General features: G+C 45.9%; 2 protein-coding genes across 2 annotated transcripts; both read right to left on the reverse strand.

The window, feature by feature from the left end:
- Positions 1-8,875: 8,875 nt before the first annotated feature.
- LOC101778814 (probable anion transporter 4, chloroplastic) lies at positions 8,876-13,877 on the reverse strand. Its single transcript, XM_004968889.4, has 11 exons — positions 13,425-13,877; positions 11,968-12,518; positions 11,756-11,863; positions 11,509-11,664; positions 10,915-11,130; positions 10,481-10,690; positions 10,240-10,377; positions 10,041-10,142; positions 9,816-9,881; positions 9,574-9,658; positions 8,876-9,412 (listed from the first exon to the last, which is right to left on the reverse strand). Exons 1-11 carry the CDS (start codon positions 13,543-13,545, stop codon positions 9,315-9,317), a joined length of 1,851 nt encoding a protein of 616 aa, XP_004968946.1. The 5' UTR covers positions 13,546-13,877; the 3' UTR covers positions 8,876-9,314.
- Positions 13,878-14,988: 1,111 nt separating this feature from the next.
- On the reverse strand, positions 14,989-20,370 carry LOC101779223 (DEAD-box ATP-dependent RNA helicase 15). The gene is made up of 13 exons (XM_004968891.3): positions 20,163-20,370; positions 20,001-20,054; positions 19,782-19,902; positions 19,593-19,693; positions 18,238-18,410; positions 17,925-18,156; positions 17,675-17,793; positions 16,945-17,001; positions 16,680-16,864; positions 15,663-15,807; positions 15,495-15,578; positions 15,346-15,409; positions 14,989-15,256 (listed from the first exon to the last, which is right to left on the reverse strand). The coding sequence occupies exons 1-13, from the start codon at positions 20,353-20,355 to the stop codon at positions 15,246-15,248; spliced, it is 1,539 nt and encodes a 512-aa protein (XP_004968948.2). The 5' UTR covers positions 20,356-20,370; the 3' UTR covers positions 14,989-15,245.
- Between the last annotated feature and the right edge of the window lie 4,353 nt (positions 20,371-24,723).

Below are 24,723 nucleotides of genomic sequence, written 5' to 3' on the forward strand. Positions count from 1 at the left end.
GATCTGTGGTTCATCCGTTTTGCATCACAGGAGTGTTTCCAGTTTGCGTAAACGCTGGATCCATGTGTCTCCACTTCCGGGGTCCGGCCAGCTCTGGCTGCGGTCTCAGTGGGTAGGAGACTCGTAACAATACCCTAATTTTTCGGGGCTTCCTCCTCTGCGGACTCCTGCTGAGGTTCTGAAATAGCAACAAGGGATAATCCTGAGTACGGGGTACTCAGCAAGGCTTACCCGACTAACCAATATAATAGTTTTTCTGGAACTACATGATAGTTGTTTAGTGTACTGGCTGACTCACCTTTTGGAAAAAGAGCTTACTAAAAGTGAGATCTTAACTTTATCTTTTTAATTCAATTGAGTTATTACCTAACCTGTCTAAATGATGACAAAGAGGTATTTTTGCAAATCGTAGGAAAATTAGGTCATACAACAAATTAATATCAGAAAGACATTGCATTCATAAGATTATACTACAATGCTCAACAGTGATCAAGTGCATTCATAACCGAGAATTGCGGCGATCCGGATCAATTTACATCCTTTAGGAGAGCACCCTGATCACCAGCTATGTACAGCTGTCCGGGTCGTACATAATGACCTTTCGATTAGCATACCCAAAGATTAGGAATTAAACTACCCGAACCTAGGGACGCACCCCCACATGGGACCCCACGTCTGGCCCAATCTCCATGTGAGTTTCAGGCTATGCCCCTGCCAATCTCCAGCACGTCAAGCGGGGGTACGATATATTCCCGATCAGAGAATCTACTAACCTACCGGGCTTTACTGGTCCCATACCCAGTAAGCAACCAGGTGACAATCACTTGATCAAAAGTTAAGACAACGATTGAGCATTAATCAAATTAATCTAGCAGACAGAACTATCTCTAGCTTCTGTCGGCTTTCCAGATTTCCAAGCTATCTTTCCATATCTAGCATGTATGACCTAACATTTCACCTTAAGGTTCGGTAACCAAGTTACTTTAAGCATCTAAGCATTTCTAAGCTTGGGTTACTTACTAATTGTTGAACAAGTGGTAAAGATGTCCTTAAAACAAGGTAAGATCATGCACAAGAATGGGTTTCAATCAACTCCTAGACTTAATGCATTCATATAGAAATTAACCAATAATTGGACACATGAAATAATAACTCCAAAGTAGATAGGTATAAATGCACCGGGGCTTGCCTTGATCTATAAAAATGTTAGCGCTATCCGACGGACTGGCTTCACAGGGGATCAATTCAACGATCTCCTCAAATTTCGAAGGTCCTTCAGATAATTCCAAGAATTCCCCTTCAGGTGCTTCGGTGTCTACAATATAATACATGCATGGGTTAGTGATGCAACTTTTTGAATACAAGACTATACAACTTTCCTTCATGATAAAGCTGCAAGCCAACAAGTGACTACACACTTTATCATGATAAAGTTGCAAGCCAACACACAAAAACCCGAAAAGATTAACCCATCATTTTTATTTTCTTTACTAATCCTACCTTAGGCTTTTTCTTTTATTTTTAGAAAATATTATAAATAATTTCTAGTCTCAAAACCTAACTCCTATGGGTTAATAATAATTTGTGAATATGAAAACATTATTCCATATTTTATGCATTTAATAAAGGCTAAGATTTATTTAAATACCTTAATGAAAAGGCATTAAACCAATACCTAAGTTTTTATTATTTTTCCTAAGGTATAAGAATTTTAATGCATAAAGGAAAATAAAACAATCCAAACAAAACTGGTTTCACTAATTTTAGACACTCCTAAAAATTTCTGTGATTTAAAAGGTGATAAACGAATTTAATCTATTAATCTAATAAAGGAAAACCTAAATTTTATCCCAAAACCCCCGGTCCAACTTTTCTCACTCGCACCTACTCTACCCTCTCTCACTCACGCTGGGCCCGCAGCTCGGGTCCACCCTCTCCTCTTCTTCTCCTTACCCGCCGGCCCAAACTCGCGTTGCCGGCCTGCTGGGCCGATTTCTCTTCCTTTCTCCCTTCTATTTCTCTGCCGGCCCAACGGCGCACCTTTCTTTTTCTTTCCTCTCCGCGGCACCCGGCCTGCTAAACCGGCCCACGGCCTCTTTCTTCACCGATCTTCGCATCGGCACCTGGGCCTGCTGGACCCGGCCCACGCCTCACTCCTTCACCCGGCCGGCCCATCTGCTCTCTCTTCTCCTTCTGACACGCGGGCCCCCCGGCACCAGCACCTTCTCCTTCCTCACGCCAAAACAGAGCGCGGCAGGGGGCGGCGCGGCTTGACGGCCGGCGCCCCACCGGCGATGGGGCCGGGCTGGGAAGGCATCCCCAAGCCACAGCGCACCCGTAGGCGGCGGCGGCTTCCCAAGAGACGGCCGGAGCTACCCTCTCCACGGCGGCGGGCAGCTTGACTGACGGCCGGCCGTAGCCAAGCACGGCAACAGCACAACTCGGTCCTCCAACTACCCCTACAGCTTCCTAGTGACCCATGAGCTTACCTACGGCTTACCACAAGGAAGAAAAATGACGGCAAGGAAGAGCTCACCGTGAGCAGGGAGCTTGGCGGCGGTGGACGGAAACGGCGACGGTTAAGGGCTCGCCGACGGAGAAGTGGAACAACAAATAAGCACGGTGGTCAAGGAGGCGTTGGTGGGGCTGTGGGTGAAAGGAATCGAGGTGGGAGGCGATGTGGCGGTGGAATTTGCTCGGCGGCAGCAGCTCGGCCGTGGACTGCGGGCGGCAGTTAAAAAATATAGCACGGTAAAGGCAATGGCGGGAACGGTAGATATGCGAAGGTTTCTCCACGCGCATGGGCGACACCGTGGCCTAGTCGTAGGCTTGTGTGGTGAAGAGGTGGCCCTAGGCGTTGAGCTGGATGACGGGCGAAGGCGCCAGCGGTGACACGTCCTTGCTCTGTTTACTGCCGTCCCCCTTTTCTTTCTATTATCCCGAACTTCAGTCCTTTACCACGGTCGATCTTGCATCAAACGGTCCAAGAGTCTCTTAAGCAAAGTTGGAGATAAACTCGAGCACTTTAATTTATATATTGGCTCTTGCTCGAGATAACTATCCCAGAAGCCAGAATTTTAAATTTTTCACTCGGGTAAACTGAATTCGTTCTGAACCTTGGATTCAGTTTGACAGTCACTGTGCATAGTCGTTTACCCTTCTTTTGATTCATTTTCAGTGGCCCAAACCCATTCCTCATAGTCCAACCATTAACCATTCATGCTCTACAACTAACAAGGATTCCATTTTGCCCATGAACATATATACCTCTTGCACTAGTTTTCTCTGAATCTTGCTCTAAACATAGCTACTTGATGCTGTTTTTAGACTTAGAAAAAGTGCAGGTTCAGTACTTAGGTCGAAATTAGTAGAGTACTGACTTTGAGCCTCAATTTAAATTCGATTCCATTACTATTACTGATCAACAACACCCTATTAAACTTGTCCAAAGATCATACTTCATTGCTGTGCAGTTACCTTTGTCCACTTACTTGGAAAGTTTGGCAGAAATCAATTTCCAAGTTGGATACTCGCACTGTTTCTGAAATTCCCATTTTCAGACAGTGAACAGTACTTACCTGATTTTTGTTTTTCAATTGCTTTTCTTGAGGGGTTTAGGCCTAGGATTAGTCTCCAATTTCAACCCCTGAAGTTCTAAACACTCTCAAGCCTCCATTTCATATTTTTGCCAAATTTTTCCGAATTTAAATTCCAAAATTCAAATTTTGGTCAAATTCAACTTGAATTTGACTTCCAGTCAATTTCTTTCCTTTTCTCCACAATTCACCCTTAACCTTTCTTGGTCATCTTAGATTATCAAAACACCAGGTGTTACACGTGTAGCATGGCTGGCTGTGGTGGTGGTGGTGGAGAGCTTGTCGCAGTCGGAGTAGTACTCGCCAGAGTCAGTGGAGACCCGGGAACTAGGGTAGGCACGCTCGGCGAAGAAGAGCTGCCCACTCCTCTAGCTCCCTCGAAGTGGACGTAGTTGACGGTGAAGTTGTCGTACATCAGAGTCGAGCCATCATCCACCATCTTACCCCACACCCAACCTCACCCTTCATCGAACACAACGTCGCGCGCCGTGCGCACACGCTGTGTCTCCAGGTCGAGGATGCAGTAGGCTTTCACCCCCTTAGCGTAACCGATGAACACGCCTAGGGTGCTCCTATCGTCGAGCTTGCCGACGTGGCTCAGCTCCTTGACATACACGAGGCAGCTGAAGACGCGGAGGTGGGCGACCACTAGCTTGCGCCCATGCCAAGCCTCGTATGGTATCATACTGTCGAGGGCCTTGGTGGGCAAGCGGTTGAGGATGTGGATGGCTGTCAGAACTGCCTCTCCCTAGAAGATGGCCGACATCCTCCTCTGCTTGAGGAGGGCCTGGGCCGTGGCCACCACCATCTGGTTGTGCTGCTCAACGACGCCGTTCTGCTACGGGGTGTGTGGCACGGAGTAGTGGCGTTGGATCCCCTCGTCGGCGCAGTACGACGCGAACTCATCCACCGTGAACTCACCACCATTGTCGGTGCATAGCACGCGCAGCTTGCGCCCACACTCGTTCTCCGCAGCAGCTTGAACGTGCTTGATGGCATCCGCAGCAACTCTCTTGGTGTCCAGGAGGACCACCTACATGTATTAGGAGACATCATTGACGAGTAATAGGAAGTAGCACCGCCCTCCAGGTGTAGCCAGCGTCAACGGCCCGCAGAGGTCGCCGTGCACGAGCTCGAGCCGCTCCTTGGCTCGGAAGCTCGCCTGGCGAGGGAAAGGGTGTCGCCTCTACTTCGTCACAACGTAGATGTCGTAGAGCTGCTCCATGTGGTTGCCGTACATATATCTATGGGTCCACCAGAAGGTTTGGACAGTCCTAGATATGGGGTTGTACACCGAGACGTGTCAGACATGGAGACTACGGTGCAGGACGGCATGGTCTACGTGGAGGATAAGAACTTGTCAAGGATTAGGAAACTACTCATAGCAATTAGAGTAGGACTCTCTAGTCAAATCCGACTAGTATTCTTGTAAAAAACTGATCTGTAACCCTGCCCCTAGCAATATAACGCAAGGCAAGGACCCACTCCAAACAAGTTCAATCAATACAATCCAACCAACACACCGGACATAGGGTATTATGCGATCTAAGTGGCCCAAACCTGTCTAAATGGTGTGTTCGAGTTCACCATCAAGATCCTGATCTCGACGAGCCCCACGCATAAAACACTACCTCGGGTACCCCTCGGTAGGTTGTTGGGTCTAAACACCGACAGTGATCGACGCACGGCATGCCCTGCACCATCTCCTCGGTGCTGAGCCACTTTAGGGCCTCGAAATGGAGGTGCCCAAAGCGCTCGTGCCACCGCCAAGCCTTGTCGTCGCGGCGAGCAGCAAGGCAGAGGGGTGCACCACCTCCATGTAGAGGACGTAGAGGCGGTTGCTTCGTCTTTCCACCTTGGTGAGTAAGCACTGTCGTCGATCCCAGATCCGGAGCACTCTGCCATCGATCTCCACGCGCGAGCCACTCTCATCCATCTGCCCAAGGCTGATGATTGAGTTTCTTAGCGCGGGGATGTAGAAGACTCCAATGAGGAGTTGGTGCTCACCAATCTTGGCGACGAGAACGACGGAACCGATGCCCTTGATGTCCATGGTTGAAGAGTTGCCGAACTTGATAGAGCTACATACATCGACGTTCAGGTTGGAGAAGTACTCCCTGCGCCCGGTCATGTGGTGCGTGGCACCACTATCGAGGAACTAGCCGTCGATCTTGTCGTCGTTGGTACTGTCGCTGAGGAAGATGTGTGCATGTAGCTCGTCGAGGTGGAGGAGAGCCATCGAGGCTGATGCTGCTGGAAGTGGCTCAATGCTCCCGCAAGCTAGGAACAGAGCCGGCTCCTCCTCCTCCACACCCTACGCGACGTGGGTCTGGCCACGCCTCGGCTGGCAACACTCCCTCGCCTAGTGACCAGTCCTACCATAGTTGTGGCACTTGTCATCCCGTGATGGCTTGCGCTCACCAGCGGCACCGCCCTGGGCACCTTCTCGCACGCCGCTCTCAGCGCCTCCTCACGCCTTGGGCACCTTGCGCAGCTTGCTGCGCTTGCGGCTGCCTATCGAGGAAGAAGGCTCCCCCTTCTTCCGCTCCCTCTGATGGGCGAGCCACTTCTTCTCAGTGAGGTGGAGCTTGCCACCGATGGTGACGGGCCCACTAGACGTCATCTCCTCACGGTCATCGAACGCCTTGAATCGCCCCGTCAGCTCCTCGATTGAGATAGCGAGCTACAAGTACTTCTTTGGAATGACGTGCAGGAATTTTGCAACGGCTTTCTCCTCATTGATTTCGTCATCACCGTACCGCTCCAGCCGCTGCATCAGGCTGGAGAGGCGGAGGGCAAAGTCGTCGACGTCCTTGCTCGGCTTGAAAGCCAGACGATTCCACTCTTGCTGAAGCTTCTGCAAAGTGGACTTGCGGGTGTGGTTGCCGCCAACTTGAGCCGCAGCGATAGCGTCCTAGGCGGCCTTAGTAGTCCTCTTCCTCGAGAGGTTTGCTGCCATCTCCATCAGAACCGCGGCGAGCAACGCCTCGAGCGCTCGTTGGTCCTTGTGGCTGTCGACATCGCCGTACTGGACAACGTCCCACATCTCCCGCACCTGGAGCTTCACCTTCATCACCGAGGACCACTCCATATGGTTGGTCTTCGTCAACATCGGCCACTGTGTGCTACCGACGGACTCCCGAATGATGGTCTTCACGACCCTCAGGGGTCAGTGCCTGGAGTCGAGGTCAGAGTCGTAGTTGGAGTCGAGGCCGAACTCGTGGATGGAAATCCTCCTGCTTCGAGAACGCCCGCCGTCCCCGGATTGACACAAGTCCTGTACCCACCGGTCCATCCCGCATTCCATCGCAGGTCCGCCTTCTCCAGCTTGGGGCGGTCGCCTACACCTCGGCACTGGTGTCTTGCACCGCGCGCCTCAGCTCCATCTCATCGCGCCACGCCATCTCGCGTGTTGCCTCCGCCTCCTCGCGTAGCCGGTCCACCTCCTCGCATAGCCAGTCTGCCTCCAGACACCGCTGGGTGGCTACCCCCGCTGTCACGTGTGCCTTCTCCATGGCTAGGCGGGATGCCTCGGCTGCACACGCCGTCGTGGCCTCTACAGCCATTGTGCGCGCTGCCCAAGCTGCAGCCGCCTCTCGTGCCTCTGCATCACGCAACCGTGCCGCCGCCGCGACCTCCTCACGTGCTGCCGCACACTGCTCCTCCACCACCGCCTCCTCCTTGGCCGCCACCCTACAGCGCCGCCTACTGGTCGTGGTCGAGTGGTGGGAGGTGGAGGCCCGTGAGGCTCGCAAGCAGGCCAGGGAGTGAGCCGGGCGCGCTGGTGGCGCGCTGGCCGCGCGCTTCGCGTTGTCTGCGGGCGCCGAGCTAGCGCCACCCGCACTGCCCATCGCTGCTACCTGTCGAGAGCTTGCTATGGTTGGGGAAGCTCGGGGAAGAGGGTGCTACTCTGCAGCCCTGCTGCCACGCATGTGCGCCGCGCCGCCGCCGCCCGCTGCTGCCGCGCGCCGTAGCCGGTGTGCGCCGGTCGCCACCCGCCTACGCGCCGCACCGCGCCGAGCTGCAACCGCCGCTCCGCGCCACCGCCCACGTCCGCTTGCGCCCGCTCGCCGCCCAAGCCTGCCGCTGCCACGCCTCCACCCTGATCCACGCGAGCCGCCAGTGGATCCAAGCTGTGGAAGGGTGGAGGAGGTGCTCCGGCTGCCGAATCTGCTATGGGAGGTGCGTCACCACCGGGGTGGGCCCGTGAGAGGGAGAGAGAGGAGAGCTCGGGCACATGTAGGAATAGAGGAACTCAGGTGATAGCAGAGAGAGAGAGGGTAGATGGGAAAGTTAGGCTCTGAATATCAATTGTTGGCCTAATAGATCACTTTCTTATTCCACACATCCCACAAAGATGTATAGAGCATATGCTGTTTTTTGGGGTGAACTCTTTTACGGTGCACAATACTACTAGGTAGTAGTATAGAGTATATGCTATTTTTTGGTATGGGTAAAATTGTAATTAGCACAACATATATTATTCAGGGATTTTTTTCCGCACCCCGTTTCCCCGCACGATCTCACAGCGCTAGGCTGCCCCCACTGCCCGCACGCCGTGTCGCCCGTTGATCTCCAGCGCTAGAACTTTATTGAGCTGGATTCTGGTATCCGATGATTCTTGCTTGTTGCAGGCTACCGCAAGGAATTGAGCCTGGCATCATCTCAAATCGGTGCCTCACTGGGTTAAACAGAAGGATTCCTTGATGGGCATCATCTCAAATCGGTGCCTCGTTAGGTTAAACTGAAGGATTCCTTGATGGGTGACACCATGGGGGTCAGCACACTGCAGGCACCATAAACTGAGGTTGGTTCCTACTCTGTTTGTGGTGAATCTTGTCACATGATTCACCCCCACTTTTCTTTCTGGAGATTTATTCGGAATGCTGATAACATGTACTGTATGTGACTAGAGCCATTATTGCTGCTCATAGATGTGAGATTTGGTGGCATCAGCTGGGTGGAGATTCTTGGTGTGCCCATAGACAGAAGCTGATTTGGTGAGGGAGGTCGTAGGAGGAGGAGGATGTCTTTCAGGAGCCTGATTCAGGACATGAGGGACGAGTTCGGGAGCACCTCGTGGCACACCCTGCGGTCCTGGTCTCACCGGTCTGCCGGCAACGCGTCGCGGGTGGCGGCCGCGGAGCCGTCGAAGGCCATGGATCAGACGAGGAGAGACGTGGAAATGAATAGATGAGAAGTAAAAACGTGCGAGAGATTAGGAAACGAGGAGAGACGTGGAAATGAATAGATGAGAAATAAAAAGAAAGAAGATAGAATAATTAAGAAAGATTTGATATATTTCAACAATACCATTTTACATATTTCCAATCATATCCCTATACTACCCCATATTACTCATGCATACTACCTATAGTATACAATTAATTTTAACCATCGGAAGCTTACATACGAGTCCTTTCGAACAGTAGTATAACTTTTCGAACAGTAGTATAAGGTAGTATTGTGTATAGGATAATCATAGGTAGGTAACTCCGAAGCTAAGCCAAGCATCTATAGAGCATCTAAAGAGCATCTAAATAGATAAAATGCACATAGGTACATAGATAGGTAAATAGCACATCCAACACACATGACTTTGCCTATTAGCAGGTGTGTGTGTTTTTTCCAGCAGACAAGCTTTCCCTGTTGTACGCCAAAGTGATATTGGCAAAATCAGTCAATTTCCATATAGTGGCATATAGGACTGTCCACAGATTATTCGAGAATTTTCTCTCCAGTTGAAAAGACATTCCACACCACTGTTCCTATTATGTACAGTACAACAGCCACCTTAAACACGCTGTCCCAAGAACCTGGAAGTTAAAAAGAAAATTAATAAAACGTAGGAGGAAGTAAGAACACATAAGGTTCTTTATAATTTGCTTTACTGAGGTGACTTTGTCAACCTAATCGTCACTTTTAAATAATACGTATCTTGTTTCGAACCACTGATTTTTTTTTTTTAGTTTCTTACCTTTCTGAAGAATGTAGCCAGTGGCAGCAGTACCAAAAACTCCTGCAAGCACGCCAGCAGTGTTCGACAGTCCAAGAAGTACCCCCTGCAGTTTTGGCGGGAACATTATCTAGTTAGATGCAGTTTTCTACGAAGATAGGGCCAAAGAACGCAAGGAACACCAGTACTGCCAGAATTAACACTAAGCCTCTGTTGTGAACTAGAGAACATTAGACCAGTAACAGACTACATGAGTACATTACCGCATAACGTGGGCCTATGTCTTGGTGGTTTGAATACAGCCCAGACTGTGAAAATGCATCACTTCCCTGCCAAAGAAAATGGACAGTTACACGCGCTTATACCACAGCAAGCACTTTTGGCGGAATCATCACCAATTGTTAAAGTATAAGAAGCTACATTGAGATCCATATTTTTTTAGATAAGACATGGATCCACATGAATGGTCTTTCTGAAGCACATCAAACCTGACTGCAGGCCATACATAATACGGCCATGGCTGGAGTTCGGACTTTGCTCAGCAGTGTCAAGAACAAGGCTGGCCCAAGAAAACCAATCGATTGCATAATCTGCTTCAGCACATTTCAGAAGTATTTCATGATCAGTAGCTTAATCATCCACTCTCAAATTCACACATGAAACAAAAATTACCGAAGGAGAACATACCTTACGGACGTTTGTTATAGAGACCCCTCTCTGAACAAGAGTATCAGCAATCCATCCACCAATATTCGCAAAAACTGCCATTGTCAGCCATGGCAAGACGCAGAGAAGCCCGGACTCGGTTAGATTGAACTTCAGAACCTAGGTAAAAGAATTGGGGAGCACAACAAACAGAATGATGATGTCATTATAGGGTATTAGAATGAGGATTGCCAAACATTGCACAGGATAACTTTGTAGCAACCTGATTGTAGTAAGTGGGCATCCATGTTAGAAGAATGAATGTTCCCCAGTTGTGGCAAAAGTGTGATATTATGAGAGCCCAGACTGGAGCCTTTGATAGAATCAGCCTCCATGGTATGGAAGTGACAGGCTGCTTGAAGGTACCACCACCCAGTATGTGCCTCTTTTCAGCATTACTTAGGTTAGGATCATCATCTGGAGAGCTGTGTGCCTAATTAAGAGTAGATAATGGCTGTCACTAATGAAAATAAGTGCCCACAAAAATCATTGAACTGTGCTAACTACTTCCAAAGTGGATGATGTGGTTAACAGATAAAACAAAATGGTAGCTAAACCAACCTTTTATGATGAAAACGTGTTTACTGAGTAGCCCCTATAAAACAAGAACTATATGACAGAATGTAAGGAATTAGAGCAACACTTAGGCTTTCTTACTTTGCTTTGCCACAGTGCAAACCACACACTTCCAAGGGATCCGAATGCATAAAAAACAGAAGGCCAGCCAAATTTGCTGATCAACATAGGTGAGAAAGCAAGGCCGGTGACTGACCCAAGGTACATTCCGCTGTACACTAAGGCAAGAGATCTGCTTCTCTCTGAAACTGGGATCCATTTGGAAAGGATGTTGTTCATAGAAGGCATGGCAACACCCTGTAAAACCAAATATACAAGAAAAAATTATATAAACGCAAAAGGAGAGCTGTTGCATTGTACTGTTGCAACTAGAAATTTGGTTCCTTAACAAAGACACGCCACTAATGGTATTAACAAATTAAGTTAGATGCCAAGTAGTCAAGTTTTACCAAAACTGCTATCATGCCAGATACATCACGTGTTTTACCTGAAATAATATATCTGATGATTTCAACCAGCAAATATCTTACATAATACAAAGTTTTCATCATTGCATCTGCCTTTCATGGATGCTACTCTACCTGTGTAACTTGGAGACATGTCGTTTACACATCCTACCTCAGATAAATAGCCCAAGTTATACAGTACAAAATGTAGAGACAATATAGCACAAACCTCGCCTATCCCCATGAAGGCACGCACGGTGAGTAAGCACGGAAGTCCAATCTTGGCAGCAATGGGTGTAAGAATCGTTGCAAGTGACCACCATACAACCCCAAATCCTAGCACAACCTTACCACCAAACCTATCGGCCCAAATACCTCCAAGAATCTGCAGCAGCAAGTTTCAATGTGAAATATCAGAAACTATATACCAAGATGCTCATGTGACTCTCAGCGTACAGTAAGCAATAGCAAAGAACCTGTGTAAGAAGGTAACCCCAAAAGAAAGATGATTGGATTAGACCAACAGTTGCTGGATTCCAGTTGAACTCTGAAGACATTGGAAGGATTGCAATGCTCATATTGACCTGGCATAAATCAGCAACTTTTCAGGAAGCAAAAGAAAAGGAGAACTGTGTAACACAATCGTTCTTATAAGACAAATTAGATAAAGCATCACTGTCCAACTTACACGGTCCATATTGCAAAGAAGGAATGCAAAGAAGCAGAGGAGGACAATCGTCCAGCGCTTTGGAAACTCCTGCCACCATGGAGAAACCTCATTCGTATCTCCAATCCTCACAGCCTCAGCAGGAACATCAGAAGGGCTCAAGGGTGATCCCGTTATTTCATATTGCTCGGCTTTACAGTCAGCACGTGTTCTTATTGGTAGTTTGTACTCTGGCTGGACACAAGCACTCTCCAAACTATTAAAATTTTCCCACCTCCTGGGTTTCAACCAGCCACTGTTTATTGGATCTGAAGACAGAAAACACTCAACCCTTGACACAACTCTCCTCTTCATGCTTGCACCGTGGAATGCCCGAGTCAAGTAGTCTCTTGAAGACTCCAACATGGGCTGTTGAAACTGTCCAGACATTTCTAGTGTTGCCATTGCAGTGTTCCTGGAATAATTTTGAAACTGGAAAAGTGTGCTCCTAGTAACATGTCGACCAAATCTTCCTCCTAGTAAAATACACTTGTTCTGTGGTAACGTGCAATATTTCATCTCATGTTGTGTTCCTGCATAATACCAAAATTGTTAGATTTAGAATGAAGAAGCCTTGAGTGGAAATCTAGTAATGAGCTGTTTCAGCATTTCATTTCAACTTGTGAACTGTTCAGGGGTCAACAGAAACTAATATTTATGGAAGAATAATTAAGGCTGCTCAATCACACTAAACACATAAGAGATGGCAAAATTCTTAACTGCACAATGCAGCCATCAAATGATTGCCCCATATTCTTGCACAATCTTATGGAAAATGTAGCTACTGTACTTGTGATTCGTGAACTGGAATTTGAACTAAGTGGCGATTGTTTTCTGGTTGAGTTCTTTTATAGTGCTCCTATTACCTCTCTAGGGGCAAGAGGAACTTTTTATCTGAACCTCTGATTGGTATACTAGTTTTGTTAGAGTAAATGTCAAAAAGGAAGAAGGTTTCACTACAGAAAACTTTCCAATTGCATGTCCCATGGTCCTATGCAATCAATTTCATCCAAATAGTTATACCTAGGCTATCCCATTTCAAATTTTCAGTACATTTATGTCATGCTTGAATTAAATTTCATACTACTAAATCTCACAATATGGGTTTATTTTAGGAATATTATGTGTACATTAGAGTGTGTGCTACTTATACAATAATCCATATAAACACATTAATCAGCATATTGCAATTTTATATCAAGTTAAGATTTGTTGCTAATATGGTTCTACACCTTTATTATAATTTGAATCCAAAATATTCCCTCTGTTTCAAATTGTAGTCGTTTTGACTTTTCTAGGTTCATAAATATTTATACGCATCTAGATATACACTGTATTTAGGTGCATAGTAAATATGCACATAGAAAAGCAAAAAACGACCTTAGCTCTAAGGGTGTGCATGGTGGTACATGTAAAATTTTCGGGCCATCGTAGCGTACCATAGCTGGCAGTGGTAGGCATCAAGAGCCAGTGAGTGCGGCACTTCACTTGTGGCAGGGTGGGGCGGGCGGGCGACGGCACCCCCACCCCACCTCCCCACGTCGCTCCACACCCCTGCATCCCCAGGCCCGGAAGGAGAGAACAAGTGACGGCGGCCTTCTGGAGTTGGAGAAGAAGCTAGAACAGGGGAGAAGGGGAGGGGTGCGGGCCGGCGGAGAGAAACGGTTGCTTAGGAGCAGGCGGTGCGCTGCCGCCGACCACGGGCTGGTGCTCACCGCGTCACCGAGCGCACCGTGAACGAAAGGTGGCAGCCGGGGAGAAACCAGGCCCGGACCTCCACCGGAGCAGCGCAGAGCTCTCTCGCTCACGGGTCACCTCGCTGTTACCCGCGGGAGAGGAAGAAGGGGCAGAGAGCGCGCGGTGAGGAGATAGGATGAGCAAAAGCAGACAGGAGACACCAAAAGGTCAGGGATGTGAGAGAACGACTTCAGTGGAGCTGTGGGGCGGCGATCGGGCTCGGTGGCACGCCCGGCAGGCCGGCACCCGAATATTTTCTTGTATATTTCTTCGTTTCTGAATATTTATCGTGTTAAAATATTATAGTAAAATTTGATCTTCAATAGTTTTTAAGATATTAATTTGGAAATATAAAAGTCGTTTTAGCAAAGAGAGGCACTTGCCAGGTATAGGGTGGAGATCCAAAGAAAAAAAAATAATAGCACAGGACGTAAAATATTACGAATACGTGCAGCATCAACCTGTCTAAAGACCGATCGAGTTCAACATTTCCGCCTAGCACGTCTAAAGCTTTGTGCGTATTAACCCTCAATCCGGATCTCGAAAAAAAAGATCGCATCGGACTCGTGATGCCCAACCCTGTGCCGCCCCGCCGACCACGCCCCCGTGCGAGCTTGCTCCTCCGCTTGGACGCTGCTGCCGCCGCGCCGGCTATGCGCTCATGTGCTCTACGCGCGAGTCTGCTCCTACGACAGCTCCGGGGGATTGAACAAGTTGAATGCCGGCAGAGTTGGCTAGCAGGCCCCCTTTTCTGCTGCTTCGTCGGATTCAATTGGTAAACAAGGCAGCAATCTAACACCTAATTGGTTACTGAATTGCTTCTCAATGCTTCAGACGGTTTTTTGAGGAACAATTCTTTAGTCCGTTTAGTGTTCGTTCGTAAATAGCAGGAATTTGTTCAGAGGTTTCTACGTAGAATGACCACGAGCTGCCTGATACACCAACTTATCTGAACTTGATACCGAACCTGCGGCTCCAAACCTTGCACAAGCATCATCAGAGCATATGCTAGCGGGCGTCTGCAGGTGCCCGCCTGGCCTGCTAGCTTGTTGCGGCAACGCCCAGCGGACGGAAGAGGGCTGCAGAGCATATGCTTGCAGGTTCCTGCAGGATAAGCTAACTATGCAGGTGTCCTGCAGGCTGCCTGCAGGCGCGCCTGCCTGCATCCTTACCTTAGCGGCCTCCGCCGCATGTCAAATGATACCATACAGAGGAATATTACAGGCTGGATACCACAAAAATCAAAGTAGGCGAGAGGGCAGTCCCAGAGGAAACCAGCGCGTGACATGGTCATAAAGGGGACATCGAAAGGTTTGCTACGTAGCAAATGTTACAAAGATGCAAATAAAACCTAAGAGCATGATCTCAATAGTTGCATAGCATGTGCACCTTAACTGCCGATTAAGCACAGATGGAACATCTTTCAAGAAATACAAGGTTATCTAATGGTCATCCCAACACGATGATGCGTTGAAGCAAACCATCGTTTCCAGCTGTAACTACACAGTAGTTCGCTTGGATCCTCAAGATGGCACTGCAGATTAACAACATAATAACACATCAGCGCTTGAGCACCCTTTGTACCATGCATGGCAGTTAACGACTATAAAACACAATACTTACTGTATGTTGAAGTGTCTATCTGCTCAGGCAGCTCCTTTATGTCAACCTCAAACCTTTCTTGCACCTTCAAGCATCGGATATATGAACTGTTAGGCTTTACTACGACACCGGATAAGTAAAAAGAATGGAGAGTGAGCAATGATACAAACTTGATTGAGAACATCAGAATCAGATGCAGAAGAAACAAAGGTTATTGCAAGTCCCTTAGTGCCAAAACGGCCAGCCCGACCAACCTGCAATGGTGAATGCATCAACAAGAGATAGTAAAAAAGATAAAAGGAACCCACGGCTTGCAACAGAGGGGGTGCGACAATTACCCTATGCAAGTAGGTATCAGCAGAATCTGGCATATCATAGTTTACGACAATGTTGACACGCTCAATATCAATTCCCCTACCAACCAAATCGGTAGCCACAAGAATCCTCTTGTGTCCTTCCTTGAAGTTCTTGTATCGGGTCAACCTATCAAAGCCACGCTGTTAGATTGGAAGACCAGCTGAAAAGGGAGCACAAAGTGCAAATGTCTATAGAACTTCACACGCAGATGTATCATCATCAATCTGATGAAAATATCAACTACAACCAATGGTTACATTGGAAATACCAACACATGGTAATGCTTAGGGCTTGCGATGAAATGAAGACAAAAATGATGATGCAATTCAGTTTTGCGTTTTAAACAATATTTGTGTGTTGTACTGGTCAGCACTGGCATCAGTCTACACCTAACTCTAAACATTATAACAAATACTCCCTTTGTATCAAAATATTTGTCGCTGTTGACTTTTTCTTGCAACGTTTGACCATTGTACATTATAACAAATACTCCCTTTGTATCAAAATTTATTGCAAATGTACATAAAGGATAGGTCATGCTTAATAAACTATGATGGTAAAGTAAGCCACAAATAAAATAAATGATACTTACCTAATTTTTTTGAATAAGAAGAATGGTCAAATGTCATAACTAAAAGTCAACAGCGACAAATATTTTGACACGGAGGTAGTATATGAATAATTAACTCTGGTGCCATCCACACCAACTTACATCCAAATCCTTAGCATTGTTTGTCACCACTATCATTATATTCTTTTACAAAATTAATGGGGATGGACCCACTGCCATGCACAAGAAAAAAAAAGTAAATCACCTACAACATGTGGAAGTTCAATGATATGTAAGACCTTAAATCAAGCTGATTGATTAGAGTCATCTACAGCACAAGCTTATCAATCACAAAGCATCAATCACACAAAAGCATGTAAAGCCTAGCATAATCAAACCAACATAACAATGGCACAAATTGATGATCAGACAGCAAAGGAGCACAAACCTCTCTTCCTGTGTCATTCCAGAATGTATGCAGATTGAGGGGAAATTGCACTCACAGAGCAACTTGTTCAGCTCTGCAGCTCTACTAACACTTTTGACAAATATCACAACTTGATTGAAATCGAGCGCATCTAAGAGATCATTCAACTTTCGATTCTTCTCTGCCTCACTTAATTTGATGTAGTGCTGAAATCAGAACCGAAAAGGTTAGCGTGAGACAAACACAAAGTTCAAAGAGCAACTTTCTAATGGATAGTTCACATTACCTGAACTAGACCATGAAGGGTCAGTTTAGCCTCGTCATCAACATAAATTTCCATAGGCTGTAAGGCAACAAATGATAGATAAAGATATTAGAATACTCGGACCAATGCAACTCGAGCCATCCCAAAAGGTATATCAGTAGATTCTGCTCGTGTCAGAATTTTCTGCCTCCTCCTGTAGCTTCAGTTATGCACTGTGTACTGGGATTTGACCATGCCAACAACATTTCTTGTGCTTGGTATAAGAATTCCAGCCAAAAGAAAAGCAGATATGTCTGAATTGACCATGACATGGTAGCACCAGAGGCAGTTTGCACCGATGCAGTGGAATCCCAGTACAAGTAAAAATGTGGGTAGACTACTGATAAAATCAAAACTGGCCTTGCATGATCTACCATATAATCACCCTCCCAAACCTAAACCCCACATTCTCCCCAAGCAGTTTATACCGACAACAGAAGATTCCACTTCATCATAGACAATAAGAATGTGCACATGTACCAACTGATAACCAACACCAAAGAAGTCACCAAATAACTTTGCTATCCACCAAAGTCGTTGCTTAAAGGTATTGACAGGTGGTCAGCAAAGCAACCAGCAATCCCTTCAACCTACTGACAACTGAAACACCATCTCCCATATCGATGTATGTGCATAACCACCAGAAGCAAGGAGGGACAGAGGACAGACAGGAGGAAGTGCAATTGAAATGAGTTGGGCCACAGGACATTACATCTTGCATGAATTTCTTGCAAACTGGACGAATTTCCTTGCTGAGGGTTGCTGAAAACATCATCACTTGCTTATCATGGGGAGTCATTTTGAAGATCTCCTGGACATCTCTACGCATGTCTGGAGAATACATATAAAATTAGTTAGGGAACTAAAGACTATGACACAGTGCAAATGAAAGAATTGGATACCTTACAAGGTCAAGATGAACTATATTAAACATACAAATATGCCAGGAAAGGGCAGTTTACCAAGTGATTCAAGCATCTTGTCGCATTCATCAAGAATGAAATGCCTCACGTTCTTCAACGGAAGGTCCTTATCTCTAGCTAGAGCAAGTATCCTTCCAGGTGTGCCAACCACAATATGCGGGCATTCATTCTTCAATAGATCCTTGTGATTCTTTATGTTAACTCCACCATAGAAGACAGCGACTCTTAATTCAGGCAGGTATTTGCTAAACCTCTCAAATTCATGGCAAATCTACAGGATGTTAAGCAGAGACAATCAGCATCTGCGGCCATATCAATCAGAGTAAAAGTAGCGAACCGAGAAAATACAAACCTGGTAAGCTAACTCTCTTGTGTGGCATAACACAAGCGCAGCTACTTGGCCAGCAACAGGATCAATCTGCTGAAGAGTTGAGAGAACGAAAACCGCAGTCTTACCCATCCCAGATTTTGCTTGACAGATGACATCCATTCCAAGAATGGCTTGAGGGATGCATTCATGTTGCACTGATGTGGAACCAAACAAAGTTGGAGCAGCACCCCAGTAAGAAAAAAATCAACCTTCTATGCCCATTAATGTAAAGCTATACCATTCTCCTCCAGAAGAAAATGTCAAAAGAATTTGTACCTGCACACCAAGAAGTGGAAATTTAACTACCATACTATTACAGGAGCAGATCAACAGACAATTTATATGCAAGGATAGATACTTGACTAGTATTCAACCTAATTCAACTTTAGATAAAAAGAAAATGCAACAATTTTGTACGTGCACAATTAGTTTTGGTCGAATTTTCATTTCACCTTCTTCACACCAGCATGATTTGGTAATTTGTATATTGTAGAGAGAGAGAGAGAGAGAGAGACTTTGTGCAAGATTATAGATGCCAAGAAGCACTCGAAAACATAAGCCCATATCACATAATAGACTGACATAGCAGCAGCATTTCAAAGGGGTTCATAAACCTATAAAACAACAGGTACTAGCCTTAGTTGCTCACTGATGTGAAACATATCAAGGAATTCTTGTACTACTTCACCAAAACAATGGAAACTCTCATGAGAAACCCTCTTTATTCACCATTCGGGCTCAACTCCATGCGGAAAGGGTTAAAGCTCCAAAAGCTAAGTAGCTAAAATCTGATGATAGATACGTACAATTTAGGTGTTACAAACATGAATAAGAATGCGAAGGGATATGCTACTGGAAAGTGTAGACGAATAGGCAACAGCAATACTGAAACACATCAATTTTTCTGGACTGGCAACTTCTGAAAGTGACCACCGAACTGAACCCAACATAACACAATTAGATTGCCGTACCATATCCAGTTACAACTCCAGCTATCAACTCTATGAAATTCAAATAAAGGTTCCCAAACCCCAAAGCCTAAAGCAATAAGATGTGTAACCATAGCCTGGCGGCCTGAACAAAACTCACAATCAGATATTCAGATGCACTTCAACACATACTAGAGGGGTGAAATAGCTAGATTTCGAGCCCAAGACCATGTTAACATAACCCCAAATAACCACAACAGTTTAAGATGCCATAGCATGGGTTGGAGTCAGATAATTCAATTCAAGATGCTATGCACATGGTCTACATATATTCAATTCTGGGGCATCCAAGGCTAATATGACTGAGAAGGCCATCATAAGCAGCAGCAACAGTGAGGTAAAGCTTGCCTTCGGAAGGATGCTCAAATCCGCAGTCCTGGATGGCACGGAGAAGCTCCGGCTTGAGCAGGAAGTCTCTGAACCCCGAGCTGTGGATCCCCACGTACCCCCTGTTCACACACAACAAAATCCCAATCCGTCAGATCAGAATTCCAAACCACGAACCCTAGCAACCAGAAACCGCCCTGTAGCACGTACTTCTTGACGACATCGGCGGAGCCGTTGGTGGGGGCGCCGTCGGCGACATTCTCTACCTCCTCCTCGTAGTCGACGAGGTCCTCCTCGTACACCTCGTTGTCCTTCGCCTCCACCATCATGCCTGCGGCGGCAAAACCACGAACGCACGCGTGTGAGCATCACGAAGTACGGAGCACGCGGACCTGATGAGGAAGTCGCAGCAGCACCAAAACAACTCACCTCGAGATCTCGGGGACGGAGGAGAAGAGAACCGGCGGGTCGCGGTGGAATCGGCTGCAAAGAGAAGCGTGAGGCACGGAGATTAGGGGGATGACGGGCGGTGGATTTGAGATCTAGGGTTCGTGGAGGACGAGTCGACGAGAGGAAACTAGGGTTTGGAACCTTGGGTTGCGGATTCGAGCGCGAGCCGAAGAAGGCAGAGGAAGAGGACACGACACGACGCGGGGCGATTTGCGTCGGGCGTGCGAAGCGAGAGACGACACGACGCAGGTGACACGGACCGCGAGGATTTTGAGAGGCGAGAGGAACCCGATGCCGTGGATGCGACGGAGACGTGCGGGCATCCACCGTCCATGTCCCATGGGAGGTAAGCATAAGAAACTTGGAATTTCGGGAGAGCTTAAAGACACTCCTAAAATTCTTGTCACAACGAATGTTTAAATACTAATTATAAGTATTAAATATAAATTAATTATAAAACCAATCGCACAGATGAATTTGTAAGACGAACCTATTAAACCTAATTAGTCCATGATTTGACAATATGATGCTACAGTAAACATGTGCTAATGATGAATTAATTAAGCTTAATAGATTCATCTCGTGAATTAGCCTCCATTTGTGTAATTAATTTTATAATTAGCTCATATTTAATCCTCCTAATTAACGTGTTTGAACATCCGAAATAGTAGATCACTTTTCTAGTAGTGCCTAATCACATGTTTGAACATCCAAAATCACCAACCGCAACGTCGAAAAATTGTTATATTAGAAACATGGATCTCAACACGTAGGATAGCCAACTTCCCCTAAAATTGGCCACCGGAATGAAGCTATTCGATGCCCTTTCCGGTGGGATGGAGCTCCTAGCAGCCCGAATTAACCACATGCTCGCTATGATTGATCTCTTCCTCACTCTCCTGCTAGGATCGAGGTCTTCATCGCACTACCTTGGAGATCATGCTTATCACGCGCCAGAATCAACACCTTGTTGTTGGCATCGAGCTTCTCGCTACAGGAATCGGCATCCTCTACTCGATTGTGAGCCTCTCTGCACAAAATAATCTCCTCTTTGATGGGATCTAGATCAACCAGGGCTGAGTGATGGGAGGGGAGAAGGCAGAGTGACGAGTGAGCGACAAGAGGTAGGAGACGACTGGATAACTCACAGGCAAAGAGGCATTTTTTTCCATGGATGGTAACTGTCCACGTATAGGGAAGGTCAGGCTGAATTTCCTCACGTGGTGGGTCTGCCCGGCATCATCCAATTTGTACGATCCCATGAAAGGCTTGAAGCATTACCGTTAATTTTTACTCCAAGGATACCACCACTAGGCTAGAGCAATGCAATAAAACAGCTCATTCTCAAGTTCTCCATTGTTGGACCACGCATGTTTTTTTTCCAAAGTTTGGTTCAAACGAGTTTGAGAATAACGAGAATAGAGAAGAGTTCAATCTGAACGAGTTCGAGAAAAGCAAGAACAGAGAAGATTAAGGGGGCGTTTGGTTCCCTTGCTTATTTTTAAGCAAGTGTCACATCAATGTTTAGATACTAATTAGAAGTATTAAACGTAGGCTACTTACAAAACCTATTACATAAGTAGAGGCTAAACAGCGAGACGAACCTATTAAGTCTAATTAATCCATTATTAGCAAATGTTTACTGTAGCAACACATTGTCAAATCATGAACTAATTAGGCTTAATAGATTCGTCTCGCCGCTTAGCCTCCACTTATGTAATTAATTTTGTAAATAGTCTACGTTTAATACTCCTAATTAGTATCTAAACATTGATGTGACACTTGCTTAAAAATAATCAAATGGAACCAAACCAGGCCTAAAAGAAGAAAGAACAATGAGGACAAAGACCTCCTGTGTGTCGTGCCTCGGCACCCTCCCCCTTGCGCCGCCACCATGGCACCGCTTGTCCTTTGCTGCCGCCTGGCTCCCAATCAATCTCGGGACCTTCCTTCTCTCATCCTCTTCTCCCAAGGTTGCCGGCGAGCTGCCGGTGGTGGCGTGCCACGCGGCGACGTCGCACAGGGGCTCTGGTTCGGGGCGAGAAGAGACAGAGCAGTCACATGCTTTGCAACTCTTCTCCCAAAAATTTGAATCGTGCGCCAATTGAACTCTTTAACAAGTTTCTGCCCTTGAACCCGTGCACAACTTTGCCAAAAGAAGTTAGATCAAGATCGCAACGGATTGGAGTAAAAAGGCTTCAAGGTTGAACTTGTCTCACAGATTTAGAGCTCTGGCTGGCTAAGGAAAAATAAAAGTCGAGAACCAAGGTAGCTGGTATTTAACCAGTTGGACAACTTTCTTGTCGGTGAAACTTAAAGTTGTTGTGCAAACATGTGGTTTAGGATGTAAACAGCAGTTAAACTCCTTAAGGTCATTGTGGTCTTTTTGCTGTGAAAGCTGCTAATCATCAGCTCAAAAAGACTCTAATGATCTTGCTGATCTTAAAGATGTTCATTAGAGAGCTCAAACGTTACAATTTTAGTCCTCGGTTGGCCATATAGCTCAAGCCTCACATTGTTGCACATCTGTCGTGCTTCCTTCCGACCCTTGAATGGGGGGTCATTTCCAACTTTATTCGGCAGGAAGACACACCAGACGCTATGCTCATTGATTTCAATCTCTTTGCCACTACCGAGCTCTAGCTTCATAGAATCTGGATTGAATTTGTCCATGAGCCATATAAGCAACGACCTATCCAATAAAGTTGGCTTGAACTCCAGCAACCCGCCAAAGCCCATGCCGCGTAATCTGTCCTTAATTTCATTATCAGTTGCTTTGACAAGATCTGTAAATTTAGAAGGAGAGCATCAAAGTGAGACTCGCCTAGTCTTCTTATCATCAGCGATGTTTGTGATATGTGGGTTGTGCAAAAAAAAAGAAATATCATTCAAATATTGAATATATATAAAATATTCACATAGAAAATAAACAAAAAAAGTACATCAAAAACTTTTTACCTCAGCAGTATCTACTGGGTGATATATGCTGGAACTGGCCTCCCCACGCCACCTCTTTCTAGTGGTGTGGGCATCGAACAATGGGATTGTTTCAATTAGATTTGAGACAAAATCATCATCATTGTCGTCGCCACTTGGCAGGGGCTGTGTAGGATAGGGAAGCTCATCATCACTTGGCAGGGGCTGTGTAGGATCAGGAAGCCTAAAATTTTTCCTCCAATGTTGCATCTTGAGACGAGGGGATGAACGCACAAGCTCCATCCTAAGCGCTATTATGTATAAAAAAAGGTTAGTGTGTGCTTTGCAAAAAATGATGATAGGAAGTGCTATGTAATAACAATTGGGTGTACAGTTTGCAAACAACAAAACTAGATACAGGGCATAAAATTAGAGATTCATTAAAGTAACATACACATAAATAAAAAAAACTCCAATCGCATCACACAAAATTCAAATGCCACAATAAAACATTAGAATTGCAACAATCATACAATACCATCATACAGTGACTGGAAACTACAAATTGCAAAATACAGAGTATTAAATTTGCAACTATCCAGGCAGTCCGGTACCATGAGAATAAAATAAGAAATCAATTTAGGAACAACACATTGGAAAAAAAATCATACAAACCTTAGGGCATACAGTGCCATCATACAAAATGCAATCATATAGTGCCATCATACAAATTGCAACATACAGGGCATTAAATTTGCAAGTAATCAGGGAGTTCAGTACCATTAGAATTGCAACATACAGGGTATTACATTTGCAACATACAGGATATTACAATTGCAACTAATGATGATAGAATTGCAACATACAGAGAATTGCAACACAAATTGCAACATACGGGGTATTACATTTGCAACTAAACAGGCAGTCCAATACCATAAGAATAAAACTAGAAATCAATTTAGGAACCACACATTGAAAAAAATCATACAGAATCATAAGGCATACAGTGTCATCATACAAATTGCAATCATACAGTGTCATCATACAAATTGCAACATACAGGGTATTAAGTTTACAAGTAATCAGGGGCTCCAGTACCATGAGAATTGCAACATACAGGGTATTACATTTGCAACATACAGGGTATTGCATTTGCAACTAATGATGATAGAATTGCAACATACAGAGAATTGCAACACAAATTGCAAAATATAGGATATTATATTTGCAACTAACCAGGCCGTCCAGTACCATGAGAATAAAACTAAAAATCAATTTAGGAACAACACATTGGAAAAAAAATCATACAAAACCCTAGGGCATACAGTGCCATCATACAAATTGCAACATGCAGGGTATTAAGTTTGCAAGTAATCAGGGGTCCAGGACCATTAGAATAAAACTAGAGATTAATTTAGGAACATCCACATAAAAAGGAACAACAGATTGGCAATCATACAAAACCCTAGGTCATGATTGGGGAGAATGGTGCGCACACGAGGAGGGGGATAAGGGGAATACCTTCAGGAAGATGATCGAAACATCGACTACGGTGAAACTCGCGGTGGCGCCCCCCGACGTTGGCGATACTTGTTCGGGGTGTTACTTGGGTGCCGACAATGGCGCCGTTACTTGGAGTGTGGGGTCAAAGGGAGAGGAACCACGATCGCGAGACCCCCCACGCCTCCTTCGGGTGGAGCTTCCTACAGCCCCGACGACAAGTTTCCCCGACAATGAGGAGCAAGGTGAAACACGACTATCGGCTGCTTCCACTGTCGCTTGGTAG

This window comes from Setaria italica, chromosome V (genome assembly GCF_000263155.2).
Source record: "Setaria italica strain Yugu1 chromosome V, Setaria_italica_v2.0, whole genome shotgun sequence".
NCBI classification, from domain to species: Eukaryota; Viridiplantae; Streptophyta; class Magnoliopsida; order Poales; family Poaceae; genus Setaria; species Setaria italica.

Coding starts and splice junctions, on each gene's coding strand:
- LOC101779223 (XM_004968891.3), bottom strand. CDS start 20,355: ATGGACGGTGGATGCCCGCACGTCTCCGTCGCATCCACGGCATCGGGT. Junction 19,903..20,000: donor TCCGTCCCCGAGATCTCGAG/GTGAGTTGTTTT, acceptor TTGCCGCCGCAG/GCATGATGGTGGAGGCGAAG. Junction 18,411..19,592: donor ATTTGAGCATCCTTCCGAAG/GCAAGCTTTACC, acceptor GTTCCACATCAG/TGCAACATGAATGCATCCCT.
- LOC101778814 (XM_004968889.4), bottom strand. CDS start 13,545: ATGCAGGGGTGTGGAGCGACGTGGGGAGGTGGGGTGGGGGTGCCGTCG. Junction 11,864..11,967: donor TTCTTTGCAATATGGACCGT/GTAAGTTGGACA, acceptor GATTTATGCCAG/GTCAATATGAGCATTGCAAT. Junction 10,691..10,914: donor TTGCACTGTGGCAAAGCAAA/GTAAGAAAGCCT, acceptor ACTCTTAATTAG/GCACACAGCTCTCCAGATGA.